Source organism: Electrona antarctica, assembly GCF_951216825.1.
Source record: "Electrona antarctica genome assembly, chromosome: 4".
NCBI classification, from domain to species: Eukaryota; Metazoa; Chordata; class Actinopteri; order Myctophiformes; family Myctophidae; genus Electrona; species Electrona antarctica.
In genome coordinates this window covers 20,520,374-20,547,675 of record NC_136809.1, presented here as the reverse complement: position 1 = coordinate 20,547,675, position 27,302 = coordinate 20,520,374, and the positions used below count along the sequence as shown (strand labels likewise).

General features: G+C 44.9%; 1 protein-coding gene and 1 long non-coding RNA gene across 4 annotated transcripts in view; one reads left to right on the top strand and one right to left on the bottom strand.

The window, feature by feature from the left end:
- Nucleotides 1–7,592: 7,592 nt before the first annotated feature.
- The window catches only part of LOC306922640 (uncharacterized protein), a 30,846-nt gene continuing 11,136 nt past the window's right edge, over nucleotides 7,593–27,302 (bottom strand). The window contains exons 20-30 of one of the 2 annotated variants that reach the window (XM_079500377.1): nucleotides 27,094–27,284; nucleotides 26,262–26,352; nucleotides 26,003–26,135; nucleotides 24,418–24,608; nucleotides 23,193–23,351; nucleotides 22,478–22,614; nucleotides 21,726–21,886; nucleotides 21,115–21,209; nucleotides 20,789–21,026; nucleotides 20,261–20,371; nucleotides 7,593–8,113 (exon numbers count right to left, since the gene is read on the bottom strand). In XM_079500377.1, the coding sequence (XP_079356503.1) occupies nucleotides 8,022–8,113; nucleotides 20,261–20,371; nucleotides 20,789–21,026; nucleotides 21,115–21,209; nucleotides 21,726–21,886; nucleotides 22,478–22,614; nucleotides 23,193–23,351; nucleotides 24,418–24,608; nucleotides 26,003–26,135; nucleotides 26,262–26,352; nucleotides 27,094–27,284 (1,599 nt within the window). In that variant the 3' untranslated portion in view covers nucleotides 7,593–8,021. The remainder of the gene's footprint in view (nucleotides 8,114–20,260; nucleotides 20,372–20,788; nucleotides 21,027–21,114; nucleotides 21,210–21,725; nucleotides 21,887–22,477; nucleotides 22,615–23,192; nucleotides 23,352–24,417; nucleotides 24,609–26,002; nucleotides 26,136–26,261; nucleotides 26,353–27,093; nucleotides 27,285–27,302) is intronic. The other variant, XM_079500378.1, reaches the window with a different exon arrangement.
- Nucleotides 20,260–20,851, top strand: LOC306922641. Of its 2 annotated transcripts, none has more exons than XR_013789952.1 (3): nucleotides 20,260–20,341; nucleotides 20,675–20,710; nucleotides 20,813–20,851. It is a non-coding gene; the product is annotated as an uncharacterized lncRNA (long non-coding RNA). The 2 variants fall into 2 exon arrangements; XR_013789953.1 differs by having other exon boundaries at nucleotides 20,267–20,341; nucleotides 20,639–20,695; nucleotides 20,813–20,839.

The following is a 27,302-nucleotide window of genomic DNA, read 5'->3' as shown; positions in this document are numbered from 1 at the left end:
GCTCTCCTCATTGGCCGGACTCCTCTATGAAGAGTAGACCACGCCTACGATATGAGAAGCCTGTGAACGAGCAGCACATGAACGAGCATAATAATAATAATAATAATAATAATAATAATAGTGAGTTACCCGGAAGCATGGATACCTCTATGGTGGATATTCGACATAGATCCTTTTTTATTTTTTTGTTTTTTTTGTTTTTTGCAAGCACATGCCTTTCACTATAATTTAGAAATAGGGCAGGCTATTCTACTTTTAACTCCAACAGACAGTACCAACAGGCAAACGATCAAAACAACAATTATTCTACATTCTATAATTGTGTAGACTTCTTGTAAATTAAGTAATTCGGGTGTTTAACAATAATTTAACTCTTGAGAGTGTAAAATGAAACCAAATGGACCCTTAAGATCTATGAGGGTCCATGTGGTTACTAATTAACTCTTACTCTCCATCATTTAGCTGCAGGGACTACCTGGAACCCCTCAAGTACCACTGGTGGTTCCCGGACCACTGGTTGAAAACTCTATGGTAATCACCTTTTAATTGAACATACAGTAGAGTCTAGAGAACACCAGCTCTTATGTCTACTGGCTTTACACTCCAACCCGCTATGTTTTTTATTTTGTTTGGATGTTGTGCTACTGTAGTCTTTATACCGGTAGGCCCCATTTACACTGGCAGCCAAATCTAGCCTGAATCAGATCTGTGCCACATCCAGATTGGAATCCGATTTGCTTAAATAAGATTGATTGATTGATTGATTGATTGATTGATTGATTGATTGATTGATTGATTGATTGATTGACAGTTTGCAGAATTACAGTACAACTCAATACAAAAACTGTTAAATGTGAGTGGACGACACCATAAAGCATTATACTTGTTTACAATAGGGCCCACCATTTTCAATTCATCAAAACATTTAGAGACGTACGAATATACACTTCTATATAGTCAAAACAGGAAATCATCATAGAGGAGGTAAAAAGGGAAAAGATAATAGGGCGTACAGTGAGGGGGAAAAGGGGTGGGTGGGGGATTCAGATTTTACGGGGGCCAGTTTCGAATTGCAGCCGTCCGTAGGTGCCCTTTGAGAGCAGTTTTGAAGGAGTCAAGGGATTCGCATGTCTTAATGACTGTTGGTAGGGCGTTCCACATTTTGGTGGCATAGGAGCGAAATTAATTTAGTCCCTTGTTTGTGCCGAATCTGGGTTGCACATGGTTTGTTGAACTCCCTCTGGTGTTGTGGGTGTGGACTTTGTTGACATTAAGGATGTATTTAAAGATATATTTTTGATATTGATATGTTGAAAGTAGATTGACAGGAAATGGGGAGAGAGATGGGGGGAAGACACGCAGCAAAGGCAGACGGGATCGGGAGTCGAACCCACGGCACGCCGTCTGGCTGGCTCAGCAGCCTAGGTGCCCAGACGGTTGAGCTAACCGTCCGGGCCATTAAGGAAGTATTTAGACAGGTACATGGGTATCTTGGTGGTGTAGCGAATCTTGTGGACCAGACCCATTGCAAGATGCTGTCGTCAAATATGCACTTCCGGAAAATTCGTCTGGCTGTCGCCCGCTGTTAAAACGTACAGTTAGAGGTGCTGTGGTACCAGGAGGTGCATGCATAGTCGAAGAAACCTTGTACAAGGACTCCTGTGAGGTAGCCTGGCTAATTTTGCCAACGGCTGATTCGGTCTGGCTTATTAGCCAGGCTACCTGTGAGGGCCTTCAAGGTGTTTTTGTTGACCAGTGAGGAGATCCTGTATAGGAATCTTGTTCTTTGGTTGAAGGCCCCATTTAGGCCTGATTTAGACTGCAGTCACATCTATCAAGTCAATTCCGATTCAAATCTGTTTTTTTTTCTTCTCATATCCGATCTTCTGGCCCGACCTTTCACACTGCCGTTTGCAAGTGACCAGATCCGATCTGTGTGTTCAGACTGGCAGCCAAATCTAGCTTGAATCAGATCTGTGCCACATCCAGATTGGAATCTGATTTGTTTAAATAAGTTTAAACGCAAACAAGTCACATACAAGTCACATGGAATCCGATTTAGATCAGGTTGTTGCATTCAGACAGAGACAGATCTCCTCTGAAATTAGAGTAGAATCAGATTTGAAACCACCTCTGAATGTGTCTCAAGTTACATTGGAAAAAATCTGATTCCATGTGACTTGTATGTGACCTGTCTGGATTTAGACTTATTTAAACAAATCAGATTCCGATCTGTGTGTGTGTGTGTGTGTGTGTGTGTGTGCGTGCGTGCGTGCGTGCGTGCGTGCGTGCGTGCGTGCGTGCGTGCGTGAGTGCGTGCGTGCGTGCGAGAGTGCGTGCGAGAGTGAGTGCGAGAGTGAGTGCGTGCATGTGTGCAAGAGTGTGTGGGAGAGTGCGAGTGTGCCAAAAGTTAGGAGCAGAATCTAATTTGGCATGCACATTTGGAACATGTACTGTTTATTTCATGTGCTGTTTATTTCAGATTGAATAAACAGATTGTCTGGAATTCAGCATTACCCTTTTCAACTATTCTATAAGTTGGCTCACCAAAAGAAGTCTATTATGTCATTCTTTATTCTCACTGTGCAGCTATATTCTCATCATTAATCCTGTTAATGAACGGTGAAGTCACTAGTATAACGTAACCTAAGTTAAAACATCATTAGGGTCCCCCCACACATGGACATTTTGGAACAACCACCATAGACAGACCATCGTCATATGACCACATGTGGCCATTAACAATATATTAGCTTTGGTTAAGTCATAGTTACTTCACCATTAATGATGAATTCATGATACATTCATGAAGAATGATTAATGCCTAAATTGTAAATTGTATAAGTTCATTAAGCGTTAATTACTTGTATGAATTTGCTCCCTGTAGTAAGTATATTGACCAAAGAAAAGTTTCAATGTTTCAAAGTTTCACATTCAAGCAGGTGAATACATTGCCAAGACAAATGATGGATTCAAAGTTAAAGAATTTCATGATTCAGGTTCATGTTATATGCTTACAATAGTTTTAGGAGACAGAAAACTGTAGGCTTTTTGTCCATTGTTTGAGGATTCTGCATAGATGCTGCAGCTGAATACTGAATAGAGCCATTGATTCCGAGGCTTCATTCCATTAAAGACAATTGTTTCATGTTTTGCGTGTTCCTCCTCACTCCTCACAAAGTGTTTAAGATATGACTAATTTAACACATACTCCTGCTGAGCATTGCTCTGGCTGGTGGCTGATGGCTGCTTTGTTCACTCACTTTCCCAGATTTTATTTTACACTAATTCACTACTGTATGTTCTGTGTGCAAGTGATTGTAAAAAGTTACATTTGAAGGCATTTCCCATACAAACAATGCCAGTCACTGTGGAGAGGAGGACACAAGGATGTAAGGGAAGGTGGTACCCTCCAGAATGGCATGATGGCCAAATGGGAAATCTCTCCTCCCTCCTTTGGTTTGTCTTGGCTGCTTGTAGATCCATTCGAGAGGAACTCAAGGTTGCTACCCCAAAGCTTGTAAGTACCAGGCATTATGTTGAATTATTTGGTCCTTATTTGGTCCTATTATTTGGATTAGGGAATGTGTTTTTATTCCCTTTTTTTGTTAGAAAAGGGGGGGAAAGAAAAGAAAAAAAGTATGTAATAGAAACTGGTCCCCTCATGCATTTTAAGGACAATATCAGTCATGAGAACTAACGGTTAACGTGGAGTTGAACGTTTTAATGTGCTTAGGAGGGGAGTGTATTATCAAATTAATATCTACATATTGTATCAAGCAATTTAAAAACCGGGTTGCACACAAAAGTCTGAAATAGATGTGAAAATGAACCCAGAAGTCTTAGTGAAATACCCCTTTTTGTCTTATATACTTCATCATACGCTGAATAACAAAAAATGTGCATCACTTGTAGATAAGCTATTTTGGAACGTTTTTAAAGCTGTAAAACTTATTTTGTCCTATGACAGAGTATGTTAATATGACATTTAGACACGACTAGTTGACATTTTGTCGACTAAAACTACGACTACAAGCTCACTGTAGATTATACAGTAGGGCATTGGCGTCAAACTCATTTTGGGCTGGGGTCCAGTCCAAAGGCGACTTGATGTGGGCTACAAGCAGTTATACAGCATTGTTTGTTGTCTCAGTCACGCTAAAACTACAGTTTAGGCATATAACTTTAAAAAATATATATTATGAAGAATAATAGCTACTTTAAGTATATGGAGTGATGAACAATAATGGAATATTCAGAAAATATCAATGAATGAAAAAAATAATGAAAAACAACTACTTCTACAACTACAAATACTAAATCCATGAAATTTCATCTCAATCGCTTGCTGCCTCCAGACACCTGACATCTCTTTGCTTTAACTTGTCAATGTCATGGACCCGTTTCTGAGCAGCTATTTTCTTAATAAAATGTAAGGTACTAGAGTGGTTTCTACAGTGTAGAAATACTGTGGAAATGTGCTGAACTGCCAAGGTTAATTAGCTGTTGCACTTGCTGTTGCCTGTATGCATCAGTGAACATGAATTTGTATGTTTGCATTGTGTATTTAACTACATATCTTATCACAGGCACAATGGCAAATCCTCAAGTGGTGATTGGTGAGTTGGCCTAATTTCTTTAACTACACTATTAGAACAACTCTTACTGTAGATCTCTCCTGTACTGGAAATGGTGTACAATGTTATATATATGTATTTATTTAGTTCCCATTGTCTCTTCCTCATGTCTCCCTTTGGATTAAGACACAATACATTCTTTTTTTGTTGTATGACATACAACAAAGTGTAAATTATGCCATCATCTATTTGTTCTCAGCGACCATCGGCCAACTGAGAGATAATCCTGTTCAGGTTACCTGCCACAACTGCCACCAGACTGTTCTCTCTAAGGTTGAGTTCACCTCCGGTTTGCTGACCTACCTGTTCTGCGGAGGCCTCATGGTCTTTGGGTATGTGCTGAGGGAACTATTAATCAGCTCCTATAGTGCACCCCTGCCTTTGAGCTGGAAATTAAAATGGTGTGAGCGTGTATCACTTTGTGTTGGTGAAATAATACTATCTGCTCTCTTGTTGACCCATCAATAGAATGATTTATTCAAATTTGTAATTAATGTTGGACAGGCTCTGAGGTTGTATAGAAATACTACACATTTCAATATTAAAGTGTATTAACTAAAAAGGATAGGTTACAGACGGTACAAAACAACATCATTAGATTGTGCTTTCTTTAGGGTGGATCATAATGTAATGCCCCTGACTACCTTAGGAGCAATGCTAAGTTGATTTCACATCATTATGAAACCAGAGCCAACCAAAAAAGTGTGATAACAACAGTCAAAGGTTGTGGCAAGAGTTCTTTCATATACACAGGTATTCTCTTTGGAATGACCTGTCTCTGACTGTCAGGCAGTCTGTCAGGCAGTATAGAAAAACCTACAGGCTAGTGAGGCACTTTCATTTGTAGTATTTATGGTTGCTGTTATTGTTAGTATTGATTGTAAATTTATTTTCAGGACCACAGGACATACATTAAGTGTACATCCTGGGTTGGAGTTATATTATTGGAACATTTTTCCATGCAATTATTTCAAATAATAAATACATTTTCACAAATCTCGTAAACTCTAGTTATAACCCGGCAGTAGCCACTGTGAAATCAACATTAGGATGTTCCGTTCTCAACCTCACCAACCTGAAAAAGCTTGTCTCCACATGACTGCATGTGGAAAACACAATTATACACATTTGTCAATTAACCACTTATCCCCATTTCATACTTGTCGTACAAGGGTGTTGCATGGTGTGTGTGTATAGCCGATCTACAAGCTCAAAATGGGCATAAGCTTATAGCTATTTTCAATTTGTGTCTGAAAATATTTTTGCCTATGACATGCCCAAAGTAGGGACACCATGTCGAATCAATTAGTCAACAAATTCCTGATTATTGCCAACTAAGAATTTCTTTAGAATTTCGTATAGACCCTACACTTAAATAACTGACCAGGGTCTTCCCTCCTTCCTCCAGGTTTGTTCTAGGTTGCTGCCTCATCCCCTTCTGTGTGGACCGTCTAAAAAATGCCAAACACATCTGTCCTGCCTGCAAGACTGTGCTGGGCGTGTATAAACGCTTATAGCTCTGATGAAGTGTTCTTTTTGGAATTGAACTACACCAGTGATTCTCAACCTATGGGCTGGGGCCCATGCAGTGGGCCATGAGTATATTGCAAATGAGCCAGTCAACTAATTTGCGAAATGTTAAGATTTAATTGTAATGATAATATAACATTAATATATATATTTTAAATAGTGTCTGCGGCCCATGGTCAGATGGGTGGGCCGCAAACATGTTCAAGATTTACAAGTGAAGTGGGCCTGCCCTGCACCCAGACAAGGTTGAGAACCATGCACTGAACTACACCACACTGTTATGCTCTGAAAAAGTAGAGGCAGCAGGCTTCTCATCCTGGGAGATGAATGCACCAGTGTTGAATTGGATAAATCGGCATAACCTAATTAAGCTGATTCTAACTAGTTGGAGAGGTCATTCACCGTAGCTATTTTGTGTCCTTGTTACAATGTTTAGGTGTTGCTTTGGCAACAGCCAAAGTGGTTGAACTTTTTTTATTTTTAATAATAATGTGGTGTAACTTTATTTAACAAGCGTGTCACGTGCTGCAAGCTTGTGCATCTGCTATGTTTTGAGTATTTTGGAAAAATCTTGAAAGTGTGAGAACTACTGATTTAGAGGGCATTTGTAGAATCAGCCTCAGATGAGTTAAAAGTTAAACCAACACAGCTGCCGGTTTGTGCAAATGACTTGTTGAATTTGTCAGTTAATTATGTCAACCTAAATGATGGTGTGCTGCAGCTGCTTGTAACTAAAGCCTACATTGTTGTGGGTCTATAATTAGAACAATGGCACACTTTAAATATATAATTTTGGTTTGCTAAGCCCTGGCCTGGCCCATATTGTACCTCTCTGTCCATGCTGAGCCTGAAATATTACAATGAACTGTAAAGGTAAAGCATACCATTGACACCACAATACAAATAACTGACTGTGCAGCAATATATGGTTTTAGTAACAAAATAGTACAACTCCAGGTACATATATATTAGCCTTAAAGCTACTTATAAATAGGTGCTAGCTCAAATAGGATATTGTTGCTGTTGTTGGTTGGAAACCTTGTATGTCCAAAACTTTCACTTTTCTGTTAAATATTTAAAAACCCACAGACAGACTTAACCACTTACACTTACAAAAATGTCTTTCTGAAAAAAGCACATAAAGTGCACAAAGACCCGCACACCGTCTGCACTTGCAATACGAACTTTATTGGCAACGTTTTGGTCAAAGACCTTCTTCAGGCATCTTTGACCGAAACGTTGCCAATAAAGTTCGTATTGCAAGTGCAGATGGTGTGCGGGTCTTTGTGCACTTTATGTGCTTTTTTCTGAATACATTGAGCCCTGCCTACGCACCCGCCTCAGAGCATACAGGTGTGCATAAGACTTTGTTGCCTAAAAATGTCTTTCTAAAATAGCCTCACGATGCGACATGTTGTGAGATTGTAGATTTTGCACAACACTCTTCTAAACTAGGCATTAATTTGCCAAAAACAAGAAAATGGAAATATGGAGATACAAGATTTCTATCCAACAATACATAGGTTTTCCAAAACACAGATTTGTACAGTTAATTGTTAATTAAAATCCTCAGAAACATTTCAACCACCAAGACAAAACAACTGACATACAAAAGCACGAGTGCAAGATGAGGTACGAAAAGATCCATTGTATAACTGTGTGAAGTATAAGATATCTTAAATTAGGCAGTATAAGACAGGCAGTGAATAAATCATAAGACATTAATTTCTGATGTTTGAATTGTAACTTCAAAATGTATTGTTCCCCTTAGAGATAAATACATCCCAAATAATTACAATAAATTCATTTATATTTCTCTCTGGATCCTGAATTCTGTAGCCGAATGCTGTTCCATCAGTGCAGAATGTGCCGTGAAGCGATGATGAGGGCAAAGGCCACAAGCAAGGAGAGCCTTCCGTCTGCTCTGACGTGAGCCCCTCCGCTGCCTAAATCACACACACACACACACACACACACACACACACACACACACACACACACACACACACACACACACACACACACACGCATATGTAATAGTAGCAAACATCTCAGAGACAAATATTGTACTACAATTTGAAACATTTTTAGTACTATGTATAGTACTATAGAGCGTTGCAGTCCCGCCCCCTACCAGGGCCCAGGAAATGATTCCCCGTTTATTTTCCTCATAGACTTTTCAAAGAGTATTTATTTAAAGACCTTTTAAGCCTCGTACAAAGCCAACTCGAGTTGTGACAAATCATGACAACAAACAAAAAAATTTGGGCCGAACAAAGAATTAGAAAGAAGAAAAAAAACGGCAGGTTACAACTTACAACACTTTTTTTGTTGTTTTTCTTCTTTGTAATTATTTGTTTGGTCCAAAATATTGTGTTTATTGTCATGATTTGTCACGACTCGAGTTGGCTTTGTCCGCGGTGTAACCGTCTTTAAATAAATACTTTTTGAAATGCCTATGGGAAAAATGCATTGGGAATCATTTCCTGGGCCTGGCGTCGTCATGAAAGGGGGCGAGACTGCGACGCTCTATAGAGCGTCGCAGTCCCGCCCCCTCGAGAGACCCGGAAAAGAAATCGCCGTTCATTATTCTCATAGACATTTCGTAAAGTATTTATTTAAAGACGGTTACGCCGCGGACAAAGCCAACTCGAGTCGTGACAACTCATGACAACACAAACAATATTTTGGACCAAACAAATAATTAGAAAGAAGAAAAAAACGGCAGGTTACAACACTTTTTTTGTTGTTTTTCTTCTTTCTAATTATTTGTTTGGTCCAAAATATTGTTTGTGTTGTCATGAGTTGTCACGACTCGAGTTGGCTTTGTCCGCGGCGTAACCGTCTTTAAATAAATACTTTACGAAATGTCTATGAGAATAATGAACGGCGATTTCTTTTCCGGGTCTCTCGAGGGGGCGGGACTGCGACGCTCTATAGTACTATACATTAAGCACTTCAGCCCAAACATCTTTTGAAAATCTTTTCAAATGTTTTTTTTTTTTTTTCCTATATCATATGATAACTTGTGCAACGGTTACGGGACCTTCTGCATTATGAGTATACGTTTGGCATTGTTGATAACAATACTTTTGTATGTTTACTCAAGTACATTTTGAATACTGGACTGCAAATGGACCCTACTCTCAGAGAGTGGTGGAAAAGTACTACATTTTATTATACTACATTGTAGAAACTTCAGGTTACTTCAGTAACCTTAGTTAGATAAGTGACTTGAAGAAGAGGGTCATTTGGGGTCTAGCCACGAGGTGGCGCAGACGCACAGAACATTACGAACAATTCATTGGATTGTGACACTGTCGCTCAAGGTGAGGTCATTGACCCAGCCCCCCAGATATATAACGTGGGGTCCCACCTTGCAGTGTCATTCCTATCAACCACTTTTCTGCGTCTTGATAAGCAGAAGGGTAGTTATAGTGACCCTCCTCTTCGAGTCACTTATCTAACTGAGGTTACTGAAGTAACCCGCATTTGGGGAGCATACCACTCCCGCATGAACACCGTCGGCTGATAAGACCCGATCCACGGTCCCCCTTCTCAGAAGACGCACGCACACGTACGCAACCATGCAGACATAGCGTGTGCACCCTACCGTAAGGGATACAAACATAAGGGCTAACTAGACCATCTGTGTGGTAGCCAGGAACCCCTAACTAAGGAGCTGACAGCTGCCTCATGTGCTCCGTGAAGGGCTTTATGGTTAACCATCTCATAAGCCTAGGGTTAATGCTTAGTGTACTAGTGACAGGTACCACTGCCGAGGTGGGCCTTAACGGGATACCGGCCATCGACAGAGTCATAGCCGCCTTCCTCCTTAACCCAACGTCCTCCCACGTCAACACTCTGACTAAGGACCCCGTCCTTGTGCACAAGAAGGATAAGGAGGGAACAGATGGTGGAGGTGAATGGAACACTGTCCCCCCCCTCCCAGGGAGCTGTGGCGTTCCACAAGGAAGCATACTAGGGCCTTTACTGTTCCTAATATATGTTAACGACATGACTTCAGCTTGTGACTGCAACTTGTTCCTGTTCGCAGATGACTCAGCACTGCTAGTCTCGGACAGGAACAAACTGCAGGTTGAAAAGGCCCTCAGCTCTGAACTCGGTAGAATCTGCACCTGGCTCGCTGATAACAAGCTATCTTTACACCTGGGAAAAACTGAATCCATTCTCTTTGGCTCTAATAGTAATCTCAGCAAGGCAAATGGCTTCTTGGTTAGAGTGGGTGACAATGTTATCACACGTAAAGATGAAATTACCTACCTAGGTTCCATCCTGGAAGCTAATCTTTCCGGTGATAAAATGGCCACCAACGTAATCAAAAAAGTCAACCAAAGAACAAGATTCCTTTACAGGATCTCCTCACTGGTCAACAAAAACACCTTGAAGACCTTAACAGGAGCCCTCGTACAAGGTTTCTTTGACTATGCATGCACCTCCTGGTACCACAGCACCTCTAAGGCCCTTAAAACTAGGCTCCAGACCTCCCAAAACAAACTGGTCAGGCTTCTACTTGGCCTCACCCCCCGAACCCACCTCACCCCTGCCCACTTTGACAGGCTGGAATGGCTTAGGGTCGACGACAGAGTACAGCATCTTGCAATGGGTCTGGTCCACAAGATTCGATACACCACCAAGATACCCATGTACCTGTCTAGATACTTCCTTAATGTTAACGAAGTCCACACCCACAACACCAGAGGGAGTGCAACGAACCATGTACAACCCAGATTCGGCACAAACAAGTGACTAAATTCTTTTCGCTCCTATGCCACCAAAATGTGGAACGCCCTACCAACAGTCATTAAGACATGCAAATCCCTTGACTCCTTCAAAACCGCTCTCAAAGGGCACCTACGGATGGCTGCAATTCGAAACTGGCCCCCGTAACATCTGAATCCCCCCCTGAAGCATCGGAGGCTCCTGGCACAGGCCACAGAGAGTGGGAATGTGCCCAGGCACACGCCTCCGTCTACTGTTGTTTGCACCAATGCACATTATTTTCAAAAAAGGCACTGCCAAAAAGAAAAACTAAAAAACAACACCCACCACCAATGTCGGGGGGACATGAACCAACTGGTAGGAGCAACCCCAGGGCTCTCCGAAGCAGTGGGACAGGACAGAATGAGCCCGTAATGTTGGGAGCAGCCCCGGGGCTCTCCGAAGCAGTGGGACGGAACCAATGCCCTGTGGCGGTCTTAAACACCACTGGCAAGACGGGTCATGCCGAAAAATGTTCTGGTCCACTAGGGACTAGTGGACACGGGTGAGCTCTCCCCCAGTGATGGAGAATCCTCTGACTCAGTGCCTGAGTGTTCGTCAAATGCACAGAGGCTGCACTTGCGCCCCTACGGCAGCGAAGCCTCTGTGTGGCTAGCTACATCAACGACTGGCTGCTGTCTGCGGACTCAGCACAAGAGGCGTTGCAGCACACGACTCAGGTGGTGTTCTCTCTGGGCTTCACAGTGAATCACGTGATGGTGCCCACTCAGTCGATAGATTTCATAGGCATAGCACTGGATTCAGTCTCCTACACGGTTGACGTTTTCCCTAAGTGTGTGACACAGTTCGGTGAGGTTGAGGCCGTCAGCTCCTCGGGAAGGGTACAGGGCTACTAAGTCGGGGGCTCGGTAGTCCTTCGTGCTTGTCTTTTCAACTAGTGTTAGTGATACGGGGGTTTATGCTCTACCCAAATGCTCTACACTTCTCAGAAATGAAGTTAAATGAACTCTGGGTTACTTTAGTAACCTCAGTTACAGTACCTGTGGTGGAATCCCCTGCAGCCGTTGCTGCTGGTGCTGCAGTTGTTGGTGATGCAGTTGTTGGTGCTGCAGTTGTTGGTGCTGCAGTTGTTGGTGTTGCAGTTGTTGGTGCTGCAGTTGTTGGTGCTGCAGTTGTTGGTGCTGCAGTTGCCGGTGCTGCAGTTGTTGGTGCTGCAGTTGTTGGTGCTGCAGTTGTTGGTGCTGCAGTTGTTGGTGCTGCAGTTGCCGGTGCTGCAGTTGTTGGTGCTGCAGTTGTTGGTGCTGCAGTTGCCGGTGCTGCAGTTGTTGGTGCTGCAGTTGCTGGTGCTGCAGTTGCTGGTGCTGCAGTTGTTATTGGTGCTGCAGTTGTTGGTGCTGCAGTTGTTGGTGCTGCAGTTGTTGGTGCTGAAGTTGCCGGTACTGCAGTTGTTGGTGCTGCAGTTGTTGGTAATGCAGTTGTTGGTGCTGCAGTTGCCGGTGCTGCAGTTGTTGGTGCTGCAGTTGTTGGTGCTGCAGTTGCCGGTGCTGCAGTTGTTGCTGGTGCTGCGGTTGTTGGTGGTGCTGCAGTTGTTGGTGCTGCAGTTGTAGCTGGTGCTGCAGTTGTTGGTACTGCAGTTGTTGGTGCTGCAATTATTGGTGCTGCAGTTGTTGGTGCTGCAGTTGTTGGTGCTGCAGTTGTTGGTGCTGCAGTTGTTGGTGCTGCAGTTGCCGGTGCTCCAGTTGTTGGTGCTGCAGTTGTTGCTGGTGCTGCAGTTGTTGCTGGTGCTGCAGTTGTTGGTGCTACAGTTGCCGGTACTGCAGTTGCTGGTGCTGCTCTTGTTGGTGCCGTGGTTGCCGGTACTGCAGTTGTTGGTGCTCCAGTTGTTGGTGCTGCAGTTGTTGGTGCTGCAGTTGTTGGTGCTGCAGTTGCTGGTGCTGCAGTTGTTGGTGCTGCAGTTGTTGGTGCTGCAGTTGTTGCCGGGGCTGCAGTTGTTGCTGGTGCTGCAGTTGTTGGTGCTGCAGTTGTTGCCGGGGCTGCAGTTGTTGCTGGTGCTGCAGTTGTTGGTGCTGCTGTTGTTTGTGCTGCGGTTGTTGGTGCTGCAGTTGCCGGGGCTGCAGTTGTTGGTGCTGCAGTTGCCGGGGCTGCAGTTGTTGTTGGTGCTGCAGTTGTTGGTGCTGCTGTTGTTGGTGCTGCGGTTGTTGGTGCTGCTGTTGTTGGTGATGCAGTTGCTGCAGTTGTTGTTGGTGCTGCAGTTGTTGGTGCTACAGTTGTTGGTGCTGCAGTTGCCGGTGCTGCAGTTGTGGTTGGTGCTGCAGTTGTTGGTGCTGCAGTTGTTGTTGGTGCTGCTGCAGTTGTTGTTAGTGCTGCTGCAGTTGTTGTTGGTGCTGCAGTTGTTATTGGTGCTGCAGTTGTTGGTGCTGCAGTTGCTGGTGCTGCAGTTGTTGTTGGTGCTGCAGTTGTTGTTGGTGCTGCAGTTGTTGTTGGTGCTGCAGTTGTTATTTGTGCTGCAGTTGTTGGTGCTGCAGTTGCTGTTGGTGCTGCAGTTGTTGGTGCTGCAGTTGTTATTTGTGCTGCAGTTGTTGGTGCTGCAGTTGCTGTTGGTGCTGCAGTTGTTATTTGTGCTGCAGTTGTTGGTGCTGCAGTTGTTGGTGCTGCAGTTGTTGGTGCTGCAGTTGTTGGTGCTGCAGTTGCCGGTGCTGCAGTTGTTGTTGGTGCTGCAGTTGCCGGTGCTGCAGTTGTTGGTGCTGCAGTTGTTGGTGTTGCAGTTGTTGGTGCTGCAGTTGTTGGTGTTGCAGTTGTTGGTGCTGCAGTTGTCGGTGCTGCAGTTGTTGGTGCTGCAGTTGCTGGTGCTGCAGTTGCTGGTGCTGCAGTTGTTGGTGCTGCAGTTGTTGGTGCTGCAGTTGTTGGTGCTGCAGTTGCCGGTGCTGCAGTTGTTGGTGCTGCAGTTGTTGGTGCTGCAGTTGCCGGTGCTGCAGTTGTTGGTGCTGCAGTTGTTGTTGGTGCTGCAGTTGTTGGTGCTGCAGTTGTTTGTGCTGCAGTTGTTGGTGTTGCAGTTGTTGGTGCTGCAGTTGTTGGTGTTGCAGTTGTTGGTGCTGCAGTTGTTGGTGCTGCAGTTGTTGGTGCTGCAGTTGTTGGTGTTGCAGTTGTTGGTGCTGCAGTTGTTGGTGCTGCAGTTGCCGGTGCTGCAGTTGTTGGTGCTGCAGTTGTTGGTGCTGCAGTTGCCGGTGCTGCAGTTGTTGGTGCTGCAGTTGCTGGTGCTGCGGTTCCTGGTGATGCAGTTGCTGGTGCTGCGGTTGTTGGTTCTGCGGTTCCTGGTGATGCAGTTGCTGGTGCTGCAGTTGCTGGTGCTGCGGTTGTTGGTTCTGCGGTTCCTGATGCTGCGGTTCCTGGTGATGCAGTTGCCGGTGCTGCGGTTCCTGATGCTGCGGTTCCTGGTGATGCAGTTGTTGATTGAGTTGGTTTATTTAACTCAGTCATTTTTAAACAATACAGTTGAACATTCAGAATGAGGGTTACAAAGTTACATTTTGACTGAAAAGGTTTGGGCTGAAGCCGAAGCTTGTTGATGCTGCAGTTGCCGGTGCTGCGGTTGTTGGTGCTGCGGTTCCTGGTGATGCAGTTGCTGGTGCTGCAGTTGCCGGTGCATTGCCCAAAACCAAAAAACAACAACATCACTGTTGGGGGGACATGAGCCCATTGCTAGGGGTAGGCCAAAGGCTCCCCGACGCAGTGGGACTGGGTCAAGGCCTTGTGGCAGCTGGGTCCCATCTGCCTTCAAGTCAGCCAGAGTCAGCCTGGGTCCTGTCTGCTTTCAAGTCAGCCAGAGTAACGCTGCTCCTCAAGAAACCAACTCTTGACCCCTCAGAAGTCAAGAACTACAGACCGGTATCACTCCTTTCTTTTTTTTCCAAAACTCTTGAACGTGTTGTCTCTAACCAGCTTTTTCTCCATCTCTCACAGAACAACCTGCAGATTCAAACCAGCCAACTCCACGGAAACTGCACTCCTTGCAGTCACAGAAGAATTACATGCTGCCCAGGCTGCCTCTCACTCTGCAGTCCTGATTCTTCTAGACCTATCAGCAGCATTTGACACAGCTGCTCCGAGACACCCTAGCTCAGGGGTGCCCAAAAGGTAGATCGCGATCTACCAGTAGATCACAAAGGCTGTGCAGGTAGATCACATGACATGCCCATAAATCATATTTAAAACTATTTTTGGCATCTGCCACTTGAATTAAGTTGACTTGATTGATTGACTGACATAAAAAAGGGCCTGTCAGCTCAACCCTATAATGCAATACTTTGTTTTCAAGACTGTTGCTGTGCACAAATGTCGGTAGATTACAAATGAAATACAAAAAAACTCTAGGCCTACCTATTCCATTTATCCCCTTTCCCATTCCAAATGCATTTGTCTTAAATATAATGCCAGCACCGCTATTCCAAAGCCATTTTCAGCAATGGTATTATAATGTTTTCATTGGGTAGATCTTGTTGAGCTGGTCATTTTGAAAGTAGCTCTCAAGTCAAAAAGTGTGGGCACCCCTGCTGAGCTGTTCTAGGGATCACCGGGACAGCACTAAAGTGGTTCTCCTCCTACCTAACTGACCGGACCTACCAGGTTTCTTGGCAAGGTTTGCTTTCATCCCCCTGAACCCTCCTAACTGGGGTCCCACAGGGATCTGTACTTGTTCACCTCCTTTTCTCCCTGTACACTACATCTCTTGGCACTGTCATCTCTGCTCACAATCTATCGTATCACTGCTGTGCCGATGACACTCAACTGTTTCTATCCTTCCCCCCCTCTGGGGAAGGAAGAGCGCATCACTACATGCCTGACAGTGGATGTCTTCTCACCTCATCAAGCTGAACCCAGACAAGACTGAGCTTCTCTTCTTCCCAGTTAAGTCCTGCCCCATGCAGGAGCTAACTATTTCCATAGACAACGACTTGGTAACTTCGGTTCCAACAGCCAAGAACCTTGGTGTTGTCCTGGACATTCAGCTCTCATTCAAAGCACACATTAGAGTCGATCCTGTAGGTTTACACTCTATAACATTCAACAAATTAGACCCTTCCTCACCCAGGAGTCAGCCCAGCTCCTTATCCAGACATCAGTCATGTCAAAACTTGACGATTGTAACTCCCTCCTTACTGGCCTACCGGCATGCACACTCCATGCCTCTCCAAATGATGGAAAATGCCGCAGCTCGCTTGGTATTCAACCAGACAAAATTCTCACATGTCTCCCCCCTCCTCTGCTCCCTCCATTGGCTCCCGGTTGCGGCCCGCCCAGAGTACAAAACTTGATGCTGGCCTTCAAAGCAACCAAAGGTATGGCACTCCAATATCTTGCAAGTCTGATCGGACCCTACAAACCCTCCCGCACACTCAGATCAGCCAATGCAGGGAAGCTGGAAGTACCTTCACTAAAAACACCTGGACAACGCTCCACACGTCCCAAACTCTTCTCCCTTCTGACTCCAAAACTATGGAATGCACTTCCCATTGCAATTAGAACTGCAGACTCACGCACTTGCTCTAGCCTCAGCGACCTTACAGGCATATATAAAGGCTAAACTTAAGTAACTTGGATAGCATTTTAAGTAGATAAAGCACTCTAGTGTATAGTTTCATTATATAGATATTCCAGCTTATGTATGATTCATAATAACAATTTTTGATGTAGTTGATGTATTGCCATGTTTTTGTCCTTGCTTACTGTAAATTGCTCTGGATTAAGAGTATCTGCCAAATGCCTAAATTGTAAATTTTAAACACTACTGGGGAGATGGGTCATGCCAAACAAATTCTGATCCTCTAGAGGGCACAACCCCCACGTGGAGGTGGGCTCCCCTAACAGAGGTGAACTCCCTAGCCAGACGCATAGCTCAGTGGGAAGTGTGCGGAGCATCTCCCTGGATTGTCCGCGCCCTAGCGAACGGATACAGGCGGATCCAGTTCGCTATGAAACCCCCCGCGTTCAGAGACATTATCTTCACCGACACATGGGGAAAGGCGGGTCAGGTTCTCCAACAAGAGATCGCGTCTCTACTGGAGAAGAAGGCCATCAGAGACGTGCCCCTGAGCCAAAGTCACAGCGGGTTCTATTCCTATATACTTCTTGGTAAGAAAGAAAGTAGCGGGTCCTATCCTGGAACTCCGAGCACTCAACAGACACCTCAAATCTTTTCAGTTCAAGATGCTGACGGCCAAGTCCCTGGTACGTTCCATACGGCTAGGCGATTGGTTCACGTCCATGGACTTAAATGTCGCCTATTTTCACATCTTTCACATTTCCTGCGGTTCAGGTTCCAGGGAAAGGTGTACGAGTACACAGTTCTTCCCTTCGGGATGTCCCTGAGTCCCAGGGTGTTCGTCTGATGTACAGAGGCCACCCTCGCCCCCTGCGGCGATGAGGCCTCTGAGTGGCGACGACTGGCTGCTGTGTGCAGACTCAGCACAAAAACTGACACAGAACACAGCCTTAGTGGTGTCCCATGTGTCCTCTCTGGGTTTCACCATAAACCATGCCAAGAGCATGATGGAGCCCACGTTTCCTTGGTACGCCTAAGCAGGCTGCACATGAGACCTTTCCAGCGGTGGCTGAGGTCTCTGCGGCTACCCACCAAGCTAACACGGCAATGCGTGAGAGTGTCTCCGAACTGCACGCTGGCCCTGCAATGGTGGTCTAACAGACAGAAGGGTCCCTTCGGGACTACCCACCACGGACGCCAGCCTATCAGGGTGGGAGGCCACCCACGAGGGCAGGTCGGCCAGAGTGGTGTGGGACGGAGCCCTGTGGTCCGCCCACATTAACTGGAACTCTTGGTGGTCCTCCTCACGCTGTGAGGGTTCGAACCGTTCCTCAAGGGTCATCATGTCCTGGTTCATACCGACAACACCACAATGATGTGCTACATCAACAGACAGGGGGGGACTAAGGTCCCCGCGGTTATGTTCTTTAGCACACAAGCTCCTGACCTGATGTGACAGCCGTCTGCTCTAGAGCTTGTCATAGACCTCAGGGGTCCGCTCCGCTACAGTGACTGGTCCCTGCACCCTGATGTGTTGGACCAAATCTGGAGCATGTTCGGGACGCCGGTAGCAGACCTGTTCACCTTGGAGAAGAACAAGAAACACTGATCGTTCTTCTCCCTGACAGGCTCGTCACCCCTAGGCCTGGACTGGATCAATGGTCTCTGGGTCTGCTTTACGCGTTTCCACTGCTAGAACTGCTCTTCCATGTTCTAGCCAGGGTGAGGACTTAGGTTCGGAGGTACTACTAGAAGCTCCGGTCTGGGGTTCCTGGAGACAGGGCATATCTCCCCTCCTTTACGACCGGCCGTGGCAGCTCCCCTTGCGGAGCCAGGCCAGGGGCGAGATCTTCCACCCGCACCCTCAGGACCTAGACCTTTGGGTTTGGCCCATGAGGAGGCGTCGTTAGAGACAACTCGTCTTCTCCCAAACGCCATTTTGACGATTCTGGGCGCTAGGGCAGCCTCTACCAGACGGCGATCTATCACAGCTTGGCATGTGTTTGAACTTTGATGCTCGACCAGGCCTGAGGGGTCCTCCCATTTCAGGCTTCGGTGAGGCATATTCTGACCTTCCTACAGGAGTTCCTAGACAGGGTTCTAGCCTTTCCTCCATGAAGGTTAATCTGGCGGCGATTTCAGCCTACCATGTGGGTATGAATAACAGACCAGTGAGTGAACACTTACTGATCCGCCAGTGAGTGAACGGCGTGGTCCGCCTTAGACCGGTCGCCAGGTCGTTTGTCCCGCCCTGGGAACTGACCTTTTCGAACCACTGGGGAGAGTGGATTTGAAGTTTCTGTTGTTGAAGACTGTCGCACTGACGACAGCTAAATGTGTTAGTGACATGTATGCGCTCTCGTTAACGCAAACTGCATGAGGTTTAGTGGTAATGACACTAGGGTGACGCTCAGGCCGAACCTGTCGTTCTTGCCTAAGACCTTTCCTTCCGGGTGCACTCCAGTGGATTTGGCAGCGTTCGACTCACCTCCGTTCTCTTCAGTGAAACAGGAGGTTGAACTGCCTCTGCCCAGTCAGGGCTCTGAGACTGTCCAAAGCCAGAACTGCTCCCTTCAGACATAGTGATCAGCTCTTTGTCGTTCAAAGGTGAGACTTTCACAATGGATTGTGGAGGCCATACAGTTGGCTTACGCCAAGGGTGGAGTTGAGCCCCACGAGGGGCTACGCGCTCACTCTACCAAAGGTGTGTCTGCATCCTAGACCCTTGTGAAGGGCGTTCCCAACCTGGATGTATGTGCGGCGGCAAGTTGGTCATCCCTGTTGACCTTTGTCACGTACTATAACCTCGACGTAGCAACTACGAACCTGGGCCAGGCGGTCCTGGGAGTTACTGCACGTTGAGTGCCACCTGGTTAGCCCTAGTCTCGCTTATCCAGACAACTATTCCACAATCTCTGAATGCTATATAGTCTGGAACTACTCCTCCCAAAATCCGAGTAAGGAAGCTGCCATTTCCGTTCACAAAAATATATTTTAAAATATCTTTAGAGCTTTTTGTTTAAATTTCCTTTCCTGCTAAGCAACAAGCAATATATGCTTAGATGATTTCTATTTATATTAGGATAAATGTGCGCGACTGTAAAGACAAAACGGAAGTGGGGAGGAGGCTCCACTTCCGCTTTATATTTTACTCATGATAGAGAGGCAACAGTCTGGCAACACGAGACTAGGTTAGCCCTTATGCTTGTCTCCCTTACGGGTGGGTGCACACGGTACGTCTGCACGGTACGTCTGCACGGTTGCGTACTTGTGCGTGCATCTCCTGAGAAGGGGGACCGTGGATCGGGTCCTATCAGCTGACAGTGATCATACGGGAGTGGTATGCTCCCCAAATGACTCTCTTCGAGAGGGACTTAAGCTAACTTCGGGTTACTTCAGTAACCTCAGTTAGTTCTCAAAGAAGAGAGTCACTATAATTACCCTTCTGTTTATCAAGAAGCAGAAAAGTGGTTGTATTGATAGGAATGACGCAGCAAGGCGGGAACCCCCGTTATATACCTTGGGGGCTGGGTCAATGACCTCACCTTGAGCGACAGTGTCACGATCCAATGAATTGTTCGTGAGAACATGTAATGTTCTGTGTGTCCGCCACCTGGTGGCTGGAACCCAAATGACTCTCTTCTTCGAGTCACTTATCTAACTGAGGTTACTGAAGTAATCTGACATTTCTACAATGCAGTATTGATACTTTTACTTAAGTAAAACAAAATGTAATACTTTTTCCACCACTCTCAGGGTCCATTTGTACACTAGTTTCAACACTCTTTCACGGTATGGCCAGTTACAGTACCTGTGGTGACAGTCCCTGCAGCCGTTGTTGCTGCAGTTGTTGCTGGTGCTGCAGTTGTTGCTGGTGCTGCAGTTGTTGCTGGTGCTGCAGTTGTTGGTGCTGCTGTTGCTGGTGCTGCAGTTGCTGGAGCTGCTGTTGCCGGAGCTGCTGTCGTTGGTGCTGCAGTTGCCGGAGCTGCAGTTGCTGGTGCTGCTGTCGCTGGTGCTGCAGTTGCCGGTGCTACAGTTGACGGTGCTACAGTTGCCGGTGCTGCAGTTGCCGGTGCTGCAGTTGCAGTTGCCGGTGCTACAGTTGCCGGTGCTACAGTTGACGGTGCTGCAGTTGCCGGTGCTGCAGTTGCAGTTGCCGGTGCTGCAGTTGCCGGTGCTGCAGTTGCAGTTGCCGGTGCTGCAGTTGCCGGTGCTGCAGTTGCAGTTGCCGGTGCTGCAGTTGCCGGTGCTGCAGTTGCCGGTGCTGCAGTTGAAGTTGCCGGTGCTGCAGTTGTCGGTGCTGCAGTTGCCGGTTCTGCAGTTGCCGGTGCTGCAGTTGCAGTTGCCGGTGCTGCAGTTGCAGTTGCCGGTGCTGCAGTTGCAGTTGCCGGTGCTGCAGTTGTTGGTGCTGCTGTTGCTGGTGTTGCCCTGCCTCCCGTCACTCCGATGCCGAGTGTGTCCAAATCTGACTGTAATCGACTGCTGATCCAGCTGCTCACCACCGAATTGTTTTCATACGACTTCAACTCTGCCAAGTTGGAACCCAGAAGACCGCTGACATCTGATACACTCAGGTTCTGAGGAAAAGCATGGAGTAAGGTGTTAGATGTGTTATTATCATGTATCACACACGCATTAACGCACGCACATGCAAACACCACTAACCTGTACAACGTCCGTGTCCAGATTGGTGAAGGTATCCATGTCCATGTTGATATTGGATCGGGACAAACTTTGCACATAAGCAAGGGTTGCACCTCCTACAGTGTCATAAAGAAAATACAGAATTTTATCCATCTCAGAATTGTGTGTGTGTGTGCATGCGTGCATGCGCTTGTACTACTAGTAATGTAGCATAACAGGGGGGGTTGGCTAGGGTGAGAATTAGGATTAGGGGTTAGGATTGGAGATATGCCTGATGTACAGTAGTTAGTTGTTGTGAACCATGCAGTGTCAGACACCGAAAATAGCAAATGTACAAGCTCATATTTAAAAAGCTAGAAGTTATTCCAATGAGAGAATGTATAAGAATAAGACTATTCAGATCATGGGTTTCACTCTCTTTATTTCCCCACTTACAGTATAGATGACCGAACCTACAGTATTACCTACAATATTTAGCTCCCCTACTTCAAATATGATTATTTTTGGAGGTCTCAGCCTGAAAAGTTTGAGAACCATAGACGAATCCGAAAACTTGGGGGGCCTTGACATGGAAATGTTTGAGAGCCGCTGCACTACAGCATGTATATGTGTATACATGAATGCTTGCTTACCCAAAAATGGCTGTGTATTCTGGAAGCTGTTAGTGCTGATGATTGAAGTGCTGCGCCTTCGCCGGCTTGTAGTGAGTCCAGAGAAGGCTTTTTCTGCGATGTTAAACAGCACTTTCTTTTTCTCCAGCGTACAGCTGGACACTACCAGCATAGTGGCATTACTGGAAACACCAGGAAACACACAGCACACATCTCAAAACAGTGCCACCACATTTGCTACCACAAATCTATTTTATTCAAGTCTCTAAAATGCAGCATCTTACAAGACTTTTGGATAATATGTCATGGAATCACACACTCTTTTATAATTTGTTGTACGATGTCGTTTGTATGCTTTTTTCTTTTTTTACGATTGTCTTTATTTGCGAAAATGCGTGAATAATAATAATATTAATAATAATAATAATAATAATAATAATAATAATAATAATAATAATTATTATTATTATTATTATTATTTGTTTTTCTTTCTTTGCTTTTTTGAGGGGCGCTAGCCCCTCCTATATACAGCTTTTGTCCCCACACGTCTCAATATTTGCCATTGACAATGAAAGGAGAAATTAGTTCAAATGTCTTCCAAATAAATTTAACCAACCAATCACATAAATGCAGTTGTTCATGAGATGATGTATGATGATGTATAATGATAAGAGTGCCTCTCACTTCACACGGGTGTGATTTTTTAAATAATAATTGATGAGGTAAACGATAGTACGATACCACTGTCTGGCACCCTCCCCAACACGCCTCACCTGAGGGTGGACTCTGAGATGGTCTGTAGGACACTGGCATTCAGGGAACACAGGTTGGGTCCCTTGACACAGCTGATCTCTGCACTGCCAAGACTGTTGCCCGCAGTAGTCAGATACTTGGTAATGATGGCCTTGGCCTTGATGGTGACAATCAATCAATCAATCAATCAGTAAATTAATAAATCAATAAAATCAATAAATAGTGCCATACATAATATGTACTGTAGACAATTACAAGCACACATGCAAAAACCTATTTACAAATACACACACAACACACTACAGTATGTTTGTTCTCTCAGAAGCAGTCTGTCTGTCTGTCTGTCTGTCAGACAGACAGACAGACAGACAGACAGACAGACTCAATCATAGCTGTATTACCCATGCCATGTTGATTTGCTATATTAATAACCCCCCCCCCGCCCATGTATGTATGTGTATTTGTATTAATGCCTTTAGTCCAAAGCGATTTACAGTGTACATGTGCATTACATTCACCCATTCACGCACACATTCACACACCGACAGCAAAGGAAACCATGCAAGGCACCACAACCTGTTCAACGGAAGCAGTTAGGGGTTCAGTGTCTTGCTGAAGGATACTTCGACACAAACACAGGGGGGTCCAGAAAACGTACATTTCCCAAGCTGCCACTTTACCTCTTGAGCCACTGCCGCCCCCCCTTCCCCTGTATTTTAACATTTGTATCCTTACCGAAGCTGGATCCCACTCCCCGTCTGATTCGTCCATTAAAGAACACAGTGTGTCAATCTTTGCGATGTTCCACAGGTTGATGTCTTCACTAGTGGCATTGCGTGACGCAGGCCCCAGCACCTGTATCGCTTCTTCTGGGATGGACTCATTGGCATAGGCCTGTCGTTGTGGGTATACATAGACAGCACCAAATTAGAAATGCAACTGGAATCACTTTAATTGCGATACCAGTATATACCAGGCAGTAAGACGCCTGAGGTTGCGTGCACGCATCCGCCTTGGTGACAGCAGACTGCTGGGTGAGCACTGGTGCTTGGGGGGTCAGATCAACAAATGGAATGAATTCTGTACAGGCCATATATGGAGCGTGTCTTGAGTGTACAGGGTTTGATGAGGTCAGATCAACATATATGGAATGTCAGAACAGGTCAGCTCCATATTTGGAGATCTAAGGGTGGCAGCTGGGGCAGTGTCTGAGTGTACAGGGTTTGATGAGGGCCCAGGTAGGGCTGGGCCTGTTAAGAACATAGTTTTTGCGGGCTGCCGGGCGCAGCTGCAGAAATAACTTTGGGGCAGGCCCGTCAAGAGTTTAAATGGACAGGTATCAGTCAAAAGGGAGACATCAAAGAGGAAGGATGGATGGGGAAGGATCAACATATGGAATGTCAGAACAGGTCAGCTCCTTAAATGGATATCTAAGGGTTTGAGGTTTGAGGTCAGATGTAGAGTTGCTGGCTAATATTGATGACATCAGGGATCTCCATAAATGGGCTTAATATTGATGACATTACGTTATGTCACGAGGCATGACTATATATGGTCATGCCTGGGGGTGACTAACTAACTAACTAACTGACGGGACATTTTCATAGTAAATGCGACCTGCGGTCGCAAAAGTGAGACCTGCGGTCGCAAAAGTGAGACTTGCGGTCGCAACACTAGATTTACAAGACTTTTTATCTAGGTGGTAATGTGGTCATAAAATATTAAATATATCTAACAGCATCACATGCAACATACATTGGAAACAGACTTTTTAAATGTCTTCATTACATACATGAAGTTATTATTTAACTGGACTGGATGAAATAAGCCAGATGCACAAGAAAATACCAATTGATGACCACTGTTTCACATAATGACATGCACACAGTAGGTTGGAAAGTGGTTAATTGGTCCATTTGGAGATGTTGCTTCATATTCAGTGACCCATCATGTGACCCACCTCTCGCAGCTTGGTGAGAACAATGCTGGTATACTCGTCTTCGTCCACTTTGTCCAAGATGGCGGCCAGGTTGTGTTTCACGGTCTGTGCGCTCAGGCAAGAGTCGAACTGTGTCTCGTCGTCGTAGTCGAAGGGGAAGGTTTCCGCGCTGATCGTCGCCTGTGTGATTTGTCCCACCGTGCATTCAGTGGCTGTGCAGGAGAGGCAGGGAAGGACAGCGTGTTACACATCGTGGGTGTTAATCACTTTGGTGTTTTAAGCATTATGTTATACTTTAGCTATTGGAAAATAGCAGATCTACAAGCTCATAGGCTAGCGCGGCAACGAGCTTGTAGGTCTGCTATTTTTTTTTATCGTGAAAATGTGGCACAAATCTTTGAATATATATTTCTTTCACAGCGAACGTTTTTAACTCAAATCTTTGCTTCTGGGGGGTCGCTGGAACAACATATTTTCAAATGGGGGTCCGCAGCCAAATACAGATAATTCTGAGGTCCTTGACATGAAAAAGGTGTACATAGAAACATGGGTTTTTCAGAAAACTGTCAGGATTTAGAAGGCATTTGTAGAATCGTCCTCAGGTCTAAATGGGTTAAAGGGATATTTCACTTTAAAAAAAAAACATTGGTCATTTCATCGTCTTCTCAGGCTTATGTGAACACCCTGAATTGTTTTTAAGTTGCTCGATTCAGCATTTAGATATTTGGTATTCATTTTAGCTTCCCCGCCCCCTTCCTTCCTATACAAACACAAATGTAACTTCAAAATCCATCTTAACCATGTGATGTTAGATTCATCTAAAACACCCGTCCATGGTTCTGGTGACTCATATTGTCCTAAGTGCCCCTCTTTTATTGATTACTTTTTTCATTCATTTTTTTATAATCTTTTTATTATATATTTTTTGGGGCGGTGGAGAATGAGAAGAACAACGATCCATAAAAAATAAATGAAATAAAAATGTTAAAGTAATCAAAGGCAGCTAATATGATTATCAAATATCTAAATACTGAATCGAGCAACTTAAAAACTGTCTGCAGTGTTCACATAAGTAGATGCCTAAGTAGATTATAAAATGACCAAAAGTTATTTTCAAAGTAAAATATCCCTTTAAACCCATTAAGAACTGAAGCCAATTCCACAAATTATGCCTTCTAAACCAGTAGTTCTTTTTTTCAAAATGTTAATACATAGCAACAAGCTCATACAGGTGTAATCTTGCAGATCTGCTATGTTTTGTTCTTTAACAGTTTATGTTTCCCTGTATGATGACAAGCCCAAAACAGGGACGTTAGCTTCAAAGTGGTCAACGTCAGCTGAGGTGAGGTCGCTGACCTTTGGTTCCCATGGGGTCCAACCGGGACCCCATGGAAACCTAAGGGTTTCCCATGTGCAATTTATGACATATGTTTTATGGTCTATTTAGTCGACTAAAACTAGACTAAAACTTTTCAGTTGACTAAAATATGACTAAAACTAAGTTTAGTCATATTGAAAAGACTATGACTAAACTAAATCTAAATTTGCTGTCAAAATCAACACTGCTGCGAGATGACAGCAGGCAGAAATGGGAGCTGCAGCTTACTGGTGGATCGTGTGGTCCTTCTGTTCCTTATGGACGACCTGATGGCTTTTCTCAGTCTCTTCTTCTTGCTCCTGGCCACTCCAGCCGTCCTAAGGACTTTAATGAATGTCTTCAGGAAAGTCCGCTTGATTTTCTGATCGGGAAAATGAATCGGCCAACTCAATAAAAGTGACAGACAAACAGACATGACCAAACGTTTGAAGCAACAGAAAAGTGGAAATGATGTTACCAGAGCCAAGCCAATGAATCTATTACTCACTCTATCAAACTTATCGTAGAAGGTTGTTGTGAAGTACAGTGGCAGAATGCCCAGGTCGAACAAAGTGTTTATACCCCATGTTGCAGGATCTCTGGATACACAAAAACAAATTTCATATTTCAGTTGTCATTCAAAAACAAAAGAAAAATACCGTAATCACACAAACTCATTAAACAATGGGGATCATCAACATTCATATTGTCAGTACCTCAAGAAAAAATACCATAACTGCATCAAAAGTAATTGAAACTAGTCAAACATTGGCCAAATTGTCAAATAATATAATTAAGAAAGATGAAAAAAATGTGAAAATATACACATTTACAATCTTGTAGATCTGCTATCTGTGGAACAAGAGTTAAAACAAAATGTTCCTTGTCAGGGTGGGGGGGGGGGGTCCCCATTTGAGATATGACTTTTTGCGGGTCCTCAGTTCAAATATGAATATTTTGGGGGTCCTCAGTTCAAATATGATTATGGTTGAGAACCACTGTTCTAATAGGACACATGACTGCAGCTGGGAGGAGCTGTATGTTTTGGGAATGGGGTCGCAACCACTCGGTCAACCCCAATCCCTCAATTTACGGGTACAGGCTTTAGTTTCGACATGCTGTCATTAGAACGACAACCTACCTCAAACCCTAACCTAACCATAACCGCAAGCACGGAACAGCGCATGTTCACCAACCTTAATCCAATCGTTGTTTCCGCATGTCGGTTCTACGGTGTGTCGGATAAGCGTGCGCAACCCGAATTTACCAGAACCTTTTCTGTTCTGCTGAAATATCTAGCAAATAACTGTTACTGAACTGTGCTTGTTGTCATTGCTTACCCGTACGACGTTGTGCCTGAATACAGGAGAGTTTCCATGGCAGTCACTTGAGCATCAGTGAAGTCTGGGCAGTTTTTCAGTTTCTCCAGGATGGATGGGTGAGAATTCGTAATATAAGACGCATCAACATTGCAGAGCATGTTCCCCAAAACTGATATGTTATCCTCTGTCAAGCTTGTGGTTGTTATAGCCTAAGAGGGGAAAAAATT